General features: G+C 35.5%; 4 protein-coding genes across 4 annotated transcripts; all 4 read right to left on the bottom strand.

The window, feature by feature from the left end:
- Positions 1-358: 358 nt before the first annotated feature.
- LOC145598697 (small heat shock protein, chloroplastic-like) lies at positions 359-1,409 on the bottom strand. Its single transcript, XM_081655077.1, has 2 exons — positions 1,058-1,409; positions 359-970 (listed from the first exon to the last, which is right to left on the bottom strand). Exons 1-2 carry the CDS (start codon positions 1,242-1,244, stop codon positions 552-554), a joined length of 606 nt encoding a protein of 201 aa, XP_081511203.1. The 5' UTR covers positions 1,245-1,409; the 3' UTR covers positions 359-551.
- A 1,850-nt stretch (positions 1,410-3,259) lies between these two features.
- LOC145598698 (small heat shock protein, chloroplastic-like) lies at positions 3,260-4,310 on the bottom strand. The gene is made up of 2 exons (XM_081655079.1): positions 3,959-4,310; positions 3,260-3,871 (listed from the first exon to the last, which is right to left on the bottom strand). Exons 1-2 carry the CDS (start codon positions 4,143-4,145, stop codon positions 3,453-3,455), a joined length of 606 nt encoding a protein of 201 aa, XP_081511205.1. The 5' UTR covers positions 4,146-4,310; the 3' UTR covers positions 3,260-3,452.
- A 1,850-nt stretch (positions 4,311-6,160) lies between these two features.
- LOC145598709 (small heat shock protein, chloroplastic-like) lies at positions 6,161-7,212 on the bottom strand. The gene is made up of 2 exons (XM_081655091.1): positions 6,860-7,212; positions 6,161-6,772 (listed from the first exon to the last, which is right to left on the bottom strand). The coding sequence occupies exons 1-2, from the start codon at positions 7,044-7,046 to the stop codon at positions 6,354-6,356; spliced, it is 606 nt and encodes a 201-aa protein (XP_081511217.1). The 5' UTR covers positions 7,047-7,212; the 3' UTR covers positions 6,161-6,353.
- A 1,098-nt stretch (positions 7,213-8,310) lies between these two features.
- LOC145597459 (vesicle-associated protein 1-1-like) lies at positions 8,311-14,922 on the bottom strand. Its single transcript, XM_081653635.1, has 8 exons — positions 14,531-14,922; positions 14,372-14,442; positions 14,195-14,276; positions 13,996-14,111; positions 13,760-13,924; positions 13,630-13,671; positions 9,749-9,826; positions 8,311-8,826 (listed from the first exon to the last, which is right to left on the bottom strand). The coding sequence occupies exons 1-8, from the start codon at positions 14,580-14,582 to the stop codon at positions 8,716-8,718; spliced, it is 717 nt and encodes a 238-aa protein (XP_081509761.1). The 5' UTR covers positions 14,583-14,922; the 3' UTR covers positions 8,311-8,715.
- Between the last annotated feature and the right edge of the window lie 444 nt (positions 14,923-15,366).

Below are 15,366 nucleotides of genomic sequence, written 5' to 3'. Positions count from 1 at the left end.
AATGATAGTGTTAATATAATTATCTTTTACACGCCCCCACAAGACAAATGTCCGAAATGAGAGAACGATCTTAGGTACATAAGACAATATTTAGGGAAAACTTTTTTTTTTTTAATTTTTTTAGGGAAAGAATGTTAGAAAGCTTGATTATATTGAAGTGTATAGTAAACATTAAACTATGACTAAATAGATTATAGTATATGTCTAGCTACATTAGACCAATTAGGGAAACTTTCAACAATCAACCTAATTGTGTAAATCAAGAAGTAAATCATTATCCTTTTTGAAACATACCACATCATGTGAAAAATAACTTGAAAAATGAAAAAACTAGTCTATATATCATACTAACAAAAAATACAAGGATGATAAATAGGTAGAGGAGGTATACGAACATTTACTGAAGAAATAGGTAGAAGTAAATGTAAGATAAGAACATATTAACATGGATTTATTGGGAACAAAGTAGAGGAGGATTGCAGTAAGTAGCAAAAATCAACCCTAAACAAGACTAGAAGATACTCCGAATTAAAATAAAAGTAGCCAAGACATTAATCAACCATAACATTGAAAACATCCTTCTTCTCTTCATCCTTGAGCTTAGGAACAATAACTTTGAGCACACCATTCTTCATCTCAGCCTTGATACCATCAATGTTGTAAAGATTTGGAGTCAATTCAATCCTGCTTGAGTACCTCCGACGCTGCTCTTGTTCCTCTGTCTCCTTCTCAGCCTCACCTTTGATGATGAGAGTGTTATCTTCCACAGAAACCTTGACATCTTCTTTGGCCAAACCAGGCATATCAACCTTCAATTGAAGAGCCTCTTCGTCTTCCCGAACATCCCAACCTCTTCTCATTGCTCCTCCACTTCCAACGCCTCTAAATGGATTCTCCATCAACTGATCCATCAGGTTAATCAGCTGCCCCACACTCCTAGTTGGCGCGAAAGCGAATGGATCTAACACATCTGTAATGTAATGTTCCACATTCCGATTATAGTTATTAACTTTACAATAAAACTAAAGAGAAAAGGAGAGGAGAGAACGAAAGATACCTGAGAAAAAGGAAGCAGGAAAGTCACGACGGCGTGAGACAGGAGCACGGTCAGAGCGATCTTCAAGGTCGTGATCGTGATCAACCCTGGCCATTTGAGCATTGGTATTAAAGGACCGACTCACGGAAAGTGGCCGGAAAATACTACAGTTCCTGCCGGCGAGTCGTCGGAGAGCCAACGAAGCCATGGAAAAACTAGAATGGTAGTCGTAGATAACAGAGGATGATTTGTGAGTATTACTTACTATATTCTGCAACAATTCATATGGAAACTGACTGTGGAGTGTGGTCTATATAGCCAACAGAAGGCGGTGGATTAGAACAACCAAGAATTGTATCGAAGCTTCTACACACTTACCAACTGCTTCTATGTGTTTCTGGGAGACTTGAAGTAGCCTGGAGAACCTTCTACACAACCCTTTTTTTTTTTTTTTGGACGGTCTTTCGGTTTCTTTTTCCCCAAGCTTATATGCAAAAATATCTTCCCCTCCGTTTTCTTTTAATTTTTTTATTATCTCAATTAATAATTTAAATGTTAAGGTTTAGAAGATACGAGTATTCTTTTCAATTTACAGATTTTTTGAATCAACTTTTCGATTGACAGATGAGTATTAGCCATAGCTAATTAGCTATAGCATATTTTAATTTTTGTAAGTGCACCGCAATATTAGAAACAATTAGTAATACCTCCGTTTCATATTATTTGTAACGATTTGACATAAAGTAGAGAGGAAAAATGTCTAATTGTTGCAAATAATATGAAACGGAGGTAGTATGTACTTATGGCAAATCAAGATTTTAGCATTAAAAAGTACGGAGTATTTATCAGCATGTAAGGTGCAACGTTAACCTCGTTTTCCAAAATATAGGTTTTTTTGGGATTATGATAGGGATAGGGATGAATCGAAGCGATATAGCGCTGAATTTCAGTGGATCGTGGCAGCAAGATCACTCTGCCACTTACAATACCCCGTCGCATATTTAAGTCGTCTGCAAAGGATTCCACCCACTTAGCCGCTAGGGTTTCGAGGGTGGAGGGATGGACGGACGGCGGCTTACGGGGATAAGGAGAGGGTTCTGGGGTTTCACGGTGTTGGGGATGCTTTTCAGGGAAGGGGATAATTTTACGGAGGGATCGGAGGGGAGGGTGGCGAAGGTTTGGGAGAGGCGACGAAGCGCGTCGGTGGTAGGGGAGGTGCGGCGAATGGTGGGGTGGTTGGATGGTGGATGGAAAAGATTGGAAAAGAAGGAGATTTGTTTTTACTTGGTGGTGGTATGGACGTATGGTGCTGGGACTAGTGGTTTAATTCCCTTTGTTTTTGTTAAAACTAAATAATAATATAGAATATTTAAGAGATTTATATTCCATGAATATTTAAGGGATTTATATTCCATTCTCTTTCTTTTCCTTTGTTCATTTCATACCGTTTATCCCATGCCAACCAAACAACTCCTTAGATAATTGAAACCTTCACATACATAAATTTTTTTTTTAGGGATCACACACAATTTTTATGTACAAGTCTAATGATCATGTAATTGGGTTACATATGGTTTGAAGCTATCTTCAATCTTTCTTTCAAAAAACATTACCTCTAATCTCTTTAATATATATATGATGCTAAAGATAAACAAATGCCTAAGAAAAACATGATAGAGTTATAAGAAAGAGAATGTTGAAAAACTTGATTATATTGAAGAGTAAACAAGAGTATTTATAGTACATAAGTATGCATCAAAGTATAACGAGATACATTAGAGTATATGTCTAGGTACATAAGACAATATTTAGGGAAATCTATTATCTATCTTTGACAATCAACCTAATTGTGTAAATCAAGGGATAATGATAGTGTTAATATAATTATCTTTTACACGCCCCCACAAGACAAATGTCCGAAATGAGAGAACGATCTTAGGTACATAAGACAATATTTAGGGAAAACTTTTTTTTTTTTAATTTTTTTAGGGAAAGAATGTTAGAAAGCTTGATTATATTGAAGTGTATAGTAAACATTAAACTATGACTAAATAGATTATAGTATATGTCTAGCTACATTAGACCAATTAGGGAAACTTTCAACAATCAACCTAATTGTGTAAATCAAGAAGTAAATCATTATCCTTTTTGAAACATACCACATCATGTGAAAAATAACTTGAAAAATGAAAAAACTAGTCTATATATCATACTAACAAAAAATACAAGGATGATAAATAGGTAGAGGAGGTATACGAACATTTACTGAAGAAATAGGTAGAAGTAAATGTAAGATAAGAACATATTAACATGGATTTATTGGGAACAAAGTAGAGGAGGATTGCAGTAAGTAGCAAAAATCAACCCTAAACAAGACTAGAAGATACTCCGAATTAAAATAAAAGTAGCCAAGACATTAATCAACCATAACATTGAAAACATCCTTCTTCTCTTCATCCTTGAGCTTAGGAACAATAACTTTGAGCACACCATTCTTCATCTCAGCCTTGATACCATCAATGTTGTAAAGATTTGGAGTCAATTCAATCCTGCTTGAGTACCTCCGACGCTGCTCTTGTTCCTCTGTCTCCTTCTCAGCCTCACCTTTGATGATGAGAGTGTTATCTTCCACAGAAACCTTGACATCTTCTTTGGCCAAACCAGGCATATCAACCTTCAATTGAAGAGCCTCTTCGTCTTCCCGAACATCCCAACCTCTTCTCATTGCTCCTCCACTTCCAACGCCTCTAAATGGATTCTCCATCAACTGATCCATCAGGTTAATCAGCTGCCCCACACTCCTAGTTGGCGCGAAAGCGAATGGATCTAACACATCTGTAATGTAATGTTCCACATTCCGATTATAGTTATTAACTTTACAATAAAACTAAAGAGAAAAGGAGAGGAGAGAACGAAAGATACCTGAGAAAAAGGAAGCAGGAAAGTCACGACGGCGTGAGACAGGAGCACGGTCAGAGCGATCTTCAAGGTCGTGATCGTGATCAACCCTGGCCATTTGAGCATTGGTATTAAAGGACCGACTCACGGAAAGTGGCCGGAAAATACTACAGTTCCTGCCGGCGAGTCGTCGGAGAGCCAACGAAGCCATGGAAAAACTAGAATGGTAGTCGTAGATAACAGAGGATGATTTGTGAGTATTACTTACTATATTCTGCAACAATTCATATGGAAACTGACTGTGGAGTGTGGTCTATATAGCCAACAGAAGGCGGTGGATTAGAACAACCAAGAATTGTATCGAAGCTTCTACACACTTACCAACTGCTTCTATGTGTTTCTGGGAGACTTGAAGTAGCCTGGAGAACCTTCTACACAACCCTTTTTTTTTTTTTTTGGACGGTCTTTCGGTTTCTTTTTCCCCAAGCTTATATGCAAAAATATCTTCCCCTCCGTTTTCTTTTAATTTTTTTATTATCTCAATTAATAATTTAAATGTTAAGGTTTAGAAGATACGAGTATTCTTTTCAATTTACAGATTTTTTGAATCAACTTTTCGATTGACAGATGAGTATTAGCCATAGCTAATTAGCTATAGCATATTTTAATTTTTGTAAGTGCACCGCAATATTAGAAACAATTAGTAATACCTCCGTTTCATATTATTTGTAACGATTTGACATAAAGTAGAGAGGAAAAATGTCTAATTGTTGCAAATAATATGAAACGGAGGTAGTATGTACTTATGGCAAATCAAGATTTTAGCATTAAAAAGTACGGAGTATTTATCAGCATGTAAGGTGCAACGTTAACCTCGTTTTCCAAAATATAGGTTTTTTTGGGATTATGATAGGGATAGGGATGAATCGAAGCGATATAGCGCTGAATTTCAGTGGATCGTGGCAGCAAGATCACTCTGCCACTTACAATACCCCGTCGCATATTTAAGTCGTCTGCAAAGGATTCCACCCACTTAGCCGCTAGGGTTTCGAGGGTGGAGGGATGGACGGACGGCGGCTTACGGGGATAAGGAGAGGGTTCTGGGGTTTCACGGTGTTGGGGATGCTTTTCAGGGAAGGGGATAATTTTACGGAGGGATCGGAGGGGAGGGTGGCGAAGGTTTGGGAGAGGCGACGAAGCGCGTCGGTGGTAGGGGAGGTGCGGCGAATGGTGGGGTGGTTGGATGGTGGATGGAAAAGATTGGAAAAGAAGGAGATTTGTTTTTACTTGGTGGTGGTATGGACGTATGGTGCTGGGACTAGTGGTTTAATTCCCTTTGTTTTTGTTAAAACTAAATAATAATATAGAATATTTAAGAGATTTATATTCCATGAATATTTAAGGGATTTATATTCCATTCTCTTTCTTTTCCTTTGTTCATTTCATACCGTTTATCCCATGCCAACCAAACAACTCCTTAGATAATTGAAACCTTCACATACATAAATTTTTTTTTTAGGGATCACACACAATTTTTATGTACAAGTCTAATGATCATGTAATTGGGTTACATATGGTTTGAAGCTATCTTCAATCTTTCTTTCAAAAAACATTACCTCTAATCTCTTTAATATATATATGATGCTAAAGATAAACAAATGCCTAAGAAAAACATGATAGAGTTATAAGAAAGAGAATGTTGAAAAACTTGATTATATTGAAGAGTAAACAAGAGTATTTATAGTACATAAGTATGCATCAAAGTATAACGAGATACATTAGAGTATATGTCTAGGTACATAAGACAATATTTAGGGAAATCTATTATCTATCTTTGACAATCAACCTAATTGTGTAAATCAAGGGATAATGATAGTGTTAATATAATTATCTTTTACACGCCCCCACAAGACAAATGTCCGAAATGAGAGAACGATCTTAGGTACATAAGACAATATTTAGGGAAAACTTTTTTTTTTTTAATTTTTTTAGGGAAAGAATGTTAGAAAGCTTGATTATATTGAAGTGTATAGTAAACATTAAACTATGACTAAATAGATTATAGTATATGTCTAGCTACATTAGACCAATTAGGGAAACTTTCAACAATCAACCTAATTGTGTAAATCAAGAAGTAAATCATTATCCTTTTTGAAACATACCACATCATGTGAAAAATAACTTGAAAAATGAAAAAACTAGTCTATATATCATACTAACAAAAAATACAAGGATGATAAATAGGTAGAGGAGGTATACGAACATTTACTGAAGAAATAGGTAGAAGTAAATGTAAGATAAGAACATATTAACATGGATTTATTGGGAACAAAGTAGAGGAGGATTGCAGTAAGTAGCAAAAATCAACCCTAAACAAGACTAGAAGATACTCCGAATTAAAATAAAAGTAGCCAAGACATTAATCAACCATAACATTGAAAACATCCTTCTTCTCTTCATCCTTGAGCTTAGGAACAATAACTTTGAGCACACCATTCTTCATCTCAGCCTTGATACCATCAATGTTGTAAAGATTTGGAGTCAATTCAATCCTGCTTGAGTACCTCCGACGCTGCTCTTGTTCCTCTGTCTCCTTCTCAGCCTCACCTTTGATGATGAGAGTGTTATCTTCCACAGAAACCTTGACATCTTCTTTGGCCAAACCAGGCATATCAACCTTCAATTGAAGAGCCTCTTCGTCTTCCCGAACATCCCAACCTCTTCTCATTGCTCCTCCACTTCCAACGCCTCTAAATGGATTCTCCATCAACTGATCCATCAGGTTAATCAGCTGCCCCACACTCCTAGTTGGCGCGAAAGCGAATGGATCTAACACATCTGTAATGTAATGTTCCACATTCCGATTATAGTTATTAACTTTACAATAAAACTAAAGAGAAAAGGAGAGGAGAGAACGAAAGATACCTGAGAAAAAGGAAGCAGGAAAGTCACGACGGCGTGAGACAGGAGCACGGTCAGAGCGATCTTCAAGGTCGTGATCGTGATCAACCCTGGCCATTTGAGCATTGGTATTAAAGGACCGACTCACGGAAAGTGGCCGGAAAATACTACAGTTCCTGCCGGCGAGTCGTCGGAGAGCCAACGAAGCCATGGAAAAACTAGAATGGTAGTCGTAGATAACAGAGGATGATTTGTGAGTATTACTTACTATATTCTGCAACAATTCATATGGAAACTGACTGTGGAGTGTGGTCTATATAGCCAACAGAAGGCGGTGGATTAGAACAACCAAGAATTGTATCGAAGCTTCTACACACTTACCAACTGCTTCTATGTGTTTCTGGGAGACTTGAAGTAGCCTGGAGAACCTTCTACACAACCCTTTTTTTTTTTTTTTGGACGGTCTTTCGGTTTCTTTTTCCCCAAGCTTATATGCAAAAATATCTTCCCCTCCGTTTTCTTTTAATTTTTTTATTATCTCAATTAATAATTTAAATGTTAAGGTTTAGAAGATACGAGTATTCTTTTCAATTTACAGATTTTTTGAATCAACTTTTCGATTGACAGATGAGTATTAGCCATAGCTAATTAGCTATAGCATATTTTAATTTTTGTAAGTGCACCGCAATATTAGAAACAATTAGTAATACCTCCGTTTCATATTATTTGTAACGATTTGACATAAAGTAGAGAGGAAAAATGTCTAATTGTTGCAAATAATATGAAACGGAGGTAGTATGTACTTATGGCAAATCAAGATTTTAGCATTAAAAAGTACGGAGTATTTTTTTTTAACTCACATTATTAATCTGAAAATTTAACAAAATTAAACAAACAAACCCGTGAAGTTTTTTCAGCAACTTGGATAACTCTATAGTACAACACGAGTGAAATTGGTCAAAATCACCCTCGATGAATCCAACCCATCAACACTAAATATTAAGCCAAGCAAGTTTGGCAGAATTAGGGAAGTCATTCCTTTAACCCCCTCTACTCTCAAACATTGACCTACGTAGTTAGCTGGCTAATAGATTGCACTACAGTAGGCCAATAGTTACCAAACAAGGTAAATCACTTCGGTTGATACTAAGATTGATCACTCCCCTAAACTTCGGTGCACAAAGCCTTGCTTGTTAGTTGAGACTAGTATCGATATCAAGATTGGTCATAAGACAGTACAAATGCATAAGCAGGAGAGATCATAGCTAAAACTAACAATAGGTGACTTCAGTAAATTCCTCTTTTACGAGTTTATCCCCTTCTTTGCACAAATTCATACATAATTCTTTGTTTTGTTTTGGTCCAAAGCCATAGCTTGAAATTATGTATTTTGCAGATTAAAATTATGAAAAAACAATATAAAAGAAACAAATGTAGCCCTATTTAAAATAAAGGAAAAACAGCTAAATCTTGACTTCATGCACAAAATTCATAAGATTAATGAATAACGAGGGGTAAACATTCCTCTAGATACAGCACGTAACAGGTAACTCTTTTCATACGTACACAAATATGACTGACTAAGCTGTTATGGTGAACCAAAAGGCTAAAAAAAATAGTACAGAGTTGTTAAATTAGCAAAGAATGATGTTGCAACAAAAACATCAATGGTCTCAAACCCGGGAACAAAAATAATCTCAATAAGTTCCATCAATACTAGTGAATCAGTTAACTACAAACACATGAACACTGCCTAAACAACCTTTTTCCCTTTCTGCATAGATAGCTAGCACCATCACCTGTATCCGTTTCTCTAATTACTGGTGTAAATAATACAGTAACAGTAACGGGATAAAAGGTAACCGGCATTTCTAGCTTCCTCATGCCTTCTTCATGATATAACCCAAAATTACTCCAATCAAACCGATTAATATCACAAGCATAAATGAAACTCCACCTTGGCTTTTGCTAGCTTCTCGCCTCAAAAGCTCCTGCATATTGTTGTATTAGCATAGGAATTTGTATAAGCAGCACATAAGGAAATATTACAAAGTAGTGAAGTACTACATATATACTAGTATTGAAAAATGAAAGGCACCGAGATTTTCCTAAAACTACATTAAAACCAATCAAGAGAGCTTTAGAGTTACAACTCCAGCAAGAGTCATCTCTCTTTTCTTTTTTACATTTATGATAGGTAAGAAAAAGAGTGAGCATGAGACTTGAAGTCCAGCAAGAATATCACATGGACAAGAGAACTCTTTTAAGACAAGCCAAATTCAATATTCTTTTTCAGCCTAGTACAGATCATTGACATTTTGACCTTGTCAGTAGCTATTATATGTAATGAGAGGGTGATTGTCATATGTCACTAATTTAGCTCACCATCATCCATCCTCTCAGCTCTGGGGCTTTGGTGTTGATGGGCTCTACTCTCTTATGAATATGAAAACCAAATATGCTGATTCAACCAGTTAATGCAGGCATGGATGCATGATGGGCAGGAACACTGATTCAACCACATCACTACGACACTACATACACTAAATGTAGAGATCCACTGATTCTTTATCACAGAATTAAATTGAAAAATGCTCACATAATATATCACCCACTTTTTCCATAAAAATATAAATTTAAGAGCCATAAAAGCCTCTCAAAAGTTGCCAAATAAATTAAATTGATGAAGCAATATGTCCACTAAACCAAATAAATTCAGCTAGACATCTAAAAGCTTTAAAGGCATAGCTTTTATAAGAAGTGTCAGAATTTTTGGTAAGAGATTTCAGCTAGATCTCACAGAATGTCTCATTCTCATGCAGAAAAATTGATATGTACCAAGGTTTCGAAAGCTGCTTGGCCAACTTGATAACGAAAGTGGTAAACAAATTAGACAACCAGTAAAGCTCTCACCAATTCCTGTCGGAGTTTGTTATTATGATGAATTGCGGAATTTTTCTCCTCGGTCAGCTTTGCAATAAGAGCTTTTGCCTGAAATAGTGTTCGAATTTTAAGGAGAATTCAGAATGCATGCATTATTATGAAGCCGACAGAATTCAGATAAAACAGGCCAGGAGAAAAGAAACAAGCAATCTAATAACTTCATTTGCACTCATTTACGTACACAGCTGGACAACTAACATCACAAAGAATATAAAGGGTGGCTATACTGCAAACTATAAAGCATTTCCTAAGGGAAGGAGAAAAGGTTTACAACTTTTACATCGAAACCCCCATGTATACAATTTCTAAGATGTAGCCTTGTGAGTAATATGTCATAAAAATAAAGAATCATTTGGTTGGAAAATTTCATAAAAAGGGAAAATAAAACATCTCCCCTGTTTGGCTGTTTTCCTGTTTCCCTTCAGAAGTGATTAATTTAACATTTTTCAGCTTTTGAAAATCCACAACACCTACTTGCAACCACAACCACACATACTTCCACCATTACTGACAAACACAGCCTCCCCCCCGAAGTCCCAAACTACATATGACACCCTTTAGGTGCTATAGCATATCCACAGCCAACATCAACTTCAACAAACCCCATCATCAAAGCTAAAATCACAATAACAACCCAAACCAGAATAAAACACCATGGCCACCACCTGTACTTCGCCACTACTGGAAATAGCAACACCAAATCATCCCTTACCGTAGAACATGCTTCCAATCCCCACTAAGAGAGATTCAATTTTCCACTAACTTCCTTTTGTCTAATGGTGGGATGGAATTGAGAGTCAAGTTCCGGGATGGAATTGAGAGTCAAGTTCCGGATTTGGAAATTTTAGCCAATTTCAAACACCAAAGAATCAAGTTTAGCCCATAATCTTCAAGGCGTTATAAAAATTTGGTGATAGTGGTTGAAGGTGCCAAACATAAGGATGAATAAGATAGCAGAAGGGTTGGGTAAAGCGATGAAAGACGTTAAGTAACTTAGAGTGTTTAGAGAAGATAAATAGTGGCAGAAACCTTTGAGGGTTTGAATACCCGTTATCTAGTACTGAGTAACAAATAATATTTAAGAGATTTAAATTTCATTCCCTGGTTAACCGAACACAAGAATTGATTTCCGTTTCTTGATTCCTTCTCTTGTTTCCCTATCCATAGAAACCTAAGATATTACTATTTGTTGAAGTGGATTTCTTCCCCAAGCTATTCATGCTGATACCCTATTAAAGCCACAGTCAGATCACCATTCAAATGAACAACCTCACCCCGTACAACCATCAAATACAAATGTATGACTGTATGAGTACTAAAAGCTATTTCATGAGTCCATGGTGAAGGTTATGATTTAATACTGATCCAACACCCAACCCATCACCATAAAAGAGAGGGGGGTGGCCAGATGGGGGAGGGGGACAAAAAAAAAAAAAAAAAAAAGCATGCAGTAATGCAGTATACGTAAAACTCAATACTTTTTTCAAATTTTTGAGAGTCAATTGCATCACAAACTTGGTAGAGATTTAGCAAGCCATGTCAAATTCAGATCCACCAGAAAACCCCACAGTCAAAGGGATAAGACTGAAGTACTGAACAGTGAACACCCTAACAGCCCCTCCCTCTATGATATTCAGGGACAGACAAATTTAACAGAAATGGCTGGAATGTGGATTCAGGACATAAAATATTATATGGGCATCCCCACCAACTAAAGGGCACTTTCCTTAGCAGCTTGTTAGGGTTAGGCTCATTCTCTCTCTCATCTCTGTCCTCTCGCTTCTTTGTTCCAAAAAAAGATTGGCATACTAGTCCACAGGACCGCCAAAACAGCTAACAACTGAACACCTCCTCTAAGCTGAATTGAATCCTCCATTCCTTCTCTTTGAACTTTGTTCTCTCTTAGGACTTGTTCTCTTTAACTTAATTCAAATACTTATTACTTAATCCTTGATAAATACAGATCTTAATCCTTAATAAATTCAGACCAGAACTTTTGGTTATCATTTACTTATCGTTAAATATCGTTAATTGTGTATTTAAAAAATTATAAAAATTACATATTTGAAAAGTTCATAATGAGACAAATATAATAAGATCCATTTTGATAATGTTTTTCTTTATAGATTTAGTATTAAAATGCGGTCAAAGTTTAGTCAAATTGTTAAATCAGATCAGACAAGATAATAAACATTCAGATCAGACTAGATCAGACCTTAAAAAATTCAGACTAGATCTACAAGTCCTTAATAAGGTTTAAGATCAAGGGTCTGTTTTTTCAATCCATAGTTATTTTACCCTACTAGAGTGCGAACTTTTTCAATTATGTCTGGAAGCTAATATACTTACCCCATTTTTTAAATGCTTGCAAACACTTTTTTAAAATAGAAATGTGACAATAATTGCAACACGCTATAGAAAGTATTTTGTGGTAAAAGTTGTACTATTAACTTTATTTAAAGCTAATGACATACTTAATTATACTCTTACAATCTCTCAACCTCATTTTAAGTGTGTTAAAACACGTGAGACCCACTTTTCTAAAATAACTAAAAAGTGTGTGTTGCAAGTCTTTATAAACTGAGAGTTGATGTTAAGTTTATTTGGAAAAAAAAAAAAAAAAAGATTTGGGAAGTATATAACACGTTGATTCTCAAAAAACTGATTGCTTTGAATTTTTTAGATTTATTTTTTGAACAAGTAATTTAAACTTTGCCGTATTTTTTTTATTTAATTTTCAGATTTCTCTTTTTATTTTGTCCCATCACATAATAGCCAAGGCAATAAGTTCCTAGAATTCTAGGTAAACCCACTCTTAACTCCTAAGGTACTCCCAAAAAAAAAAAAATAGAGGGCAAACCACTGTGATTAAAAAAGGCATACGAATGACATGATATTGAGTTGGTATGTCAAATAAGGTGGAGCCATCAAACCAGACCCAGATTAACTGTACTAATCTCAAAAGTCAAAACTTTATCTCAAATTGAGAAACTAATATGTAAACAGAATCAAAGAGTTTCAATAGAAAAAAAAAAGGGTTCAATAATTACTAAACATAATAACAAAAATAGATCATTTTACTTCCCATTTATACACCCAACCAATCATAAACATCAGCAACATAATAGCGACTCATTTCTCCCCCTCTCCAAATAAAAATTAATTAAGAAAATTTGTAAATAGATCATTTACAAACACACAAAAATTTGTAAATACTTCCTCTGTTTTATTTATTTACTTGCACAATTCAACTTTTACACTATTCATATACTTCATTTTGACTAGCTTTGACGATTTATAAAAATATAGTCATGTAGGATTTTGTTAGAATCATCTCGATTTATACCTTTGTAATATCAATTTTTACAAATTTTACATATTGGTAATTAAATATATATTTATGGTTGCAATAATGCATTGACAAGCATAAAGTGAGATGTATTGCAAGTAAATAAAAACAGAGGAAGTACCATTTGACGAACCTAACTGAGAATTGAGTGGGTAAGGAAAAAAGGAGGGTTGCTTAGCAAAGACACAAAATCGATTTAGAGTTAGATCAACAGCTCACTAGAAGCTAACTAGTTCAACCTTATAACAATTAAAAATATCTCAACAATTTTAATATAATGCCTCAAATTATGAAGCAAAGATGCAAAATTATCCAGCATCTAGTCACAAACACAATAAAGCCAGGCAGCGTGTTTATGAATATGTACACACACATAGAGTGATAGAGATTGATAAGATTACAATCCTAAAGTAAAGTATATTATTTCAGTTGACAAAACAATGTAAAAAGGTTGATGAAACGAATCAGTTGACAAAGTCTGGTATAATGAAAAATATATTACCTCTGTAGGTTTGTCATGAGATTCACCAAATGTCCTTGATGCCTGGAATTTGAAGTAAGAGACCCATTATGAATAGCAACAAGTGAAGAAACAAGGAGAACAAAAAGAGAAAAAACATGAAATTACTTACAACAGCAGACTCGGAATTACTATAATGACCGTTGTCAGAAACAGAACCCCTAGGGGAATTGCCTTCTTCAGAGCCTTCAGGAACTGGCGAAGGCGGTTGGCGTGGGGAAACATAGAGCACTCTCAATTTGCATTCCTCGACAACATGTCCTGCCTCTTTGCTAAACTGGAGGACGAAGAGCACACGAGTAAGTAGGGCGCCACATAAGATGAATGGTCATTCGAAAATAAAATTACCATTTCTGGAGTGATATCTTTAACAGTTGTGCCATGATTAGCTATAACACTCTGAAGGAGAAATTTGTCCTTGCATTGCATATCAGAAGGGGGCTCCTTGAGTGCTTGCATAGTAACTGTATATAATAACAGAAACCCAATTTAATAAATCAATTGATAGAACTATGTTGATGAATAATCAATTTAATTAAATATGTACCTATAACTTCACATGTTGATCGGGGCAAAACTACGCCCGTGTTAGGACGAACGCAATACTTCTTCGGATTCGTGGTTTTAACCTAATGAAAATAACATTAAATTATACCTTCTGATAACGCAATACTTCTTCGGAATCATAATTGAAGAAGAAGAAGATCAAATCAGAAAAGAATACCTTGAAGGCGACATAGCTATCGGTCTTGTTGGTTAGATAAAGAGAAGAGCAGATCTGCTTCTTGAGCTCAACTGCATAATTAGAAAAAAGGAACCCTAGGTCAGATCACATTCACAAAATAACAGATCTGTAAAATTCAGAAACAAGAATGAATTGTACGGTCAAACTTGAGTTCCAAAGGTTCGATATTCAGAAGCTCGCCCGTGCTCATCTTGAATCCGACAAATTCGATGATCAAACCCCCGCTACAGAATTCAACTTTTCTGCAAACACAAACAAGGTGACGGAGAATTCGAGATTCTGGAGATAAAAGGAAGGAATCCCTTTTCTCTTTTTTATTTATTTATTTATTTATTAAGTTTAGGTGGGAGGAAGACAGTTTGATTTTGGAGAAGGAAGGAAAGGAATGATAGATCAAGGACAAGGATGGATCGATTTCAATTTCAGAGAGGATCACTTTTACTTTGTGCCTTTTTTAATTACTTAAACAATTGTACAACGTGCTACACATCTCTCCTTTTCCCACACTTTTTATTCTACCAGTAATCCCTCTATTTATTTGATGTTATATTTTGACTGATATATAAAAAATTTTAGGTTAGTAACTAATTGACTTTAATATAAATAAGAGGTAAGTAACGGTACTAGAAGTATTAAAAAAATTATGTGAAAAAGATAAGTAATACTACAAGGCTTGAGGCAGAACCTTCTATATTTAAAAGCATTATAAATGTCGATAAAGTTGTCACAAGGATAATTGGTTTATAGCGGCCAAGTGTTAAAAGAGACGTTTTACCCTATTGATGATAGTGTCACATTGAAAATTCAACCTACTACGAGAGAAAAATACACAATTGGTCATCACGCTTGATTGAAAACAAAATTATCATATGTTAGATTATGACTTAATGCTTCTAAATCGAAATTAATGCCGGAAGCAAAACGTGTGCCTAATGCCCGATTGTCGTCCTATAGCAACCACCCTAATGGCATAT

This window comes from Chenopodium album, chromosome 20 (genome assembly GCF_948465745.1).
Source record: "Chenopodium album chromosome 20, dcCheAlbu1.1, whole genome shotgun sequence".
Taxonomy (NCBI): Eukaryota; Viridiplantae; Streptophyta; class Magnoliopsida; order Caryophyllales; family Amaranthaceae; genus Chenopodium; species Chenopodium album.
This window is presented reverse-complemented; position numbering and strand designations above follow the sequence as displayed.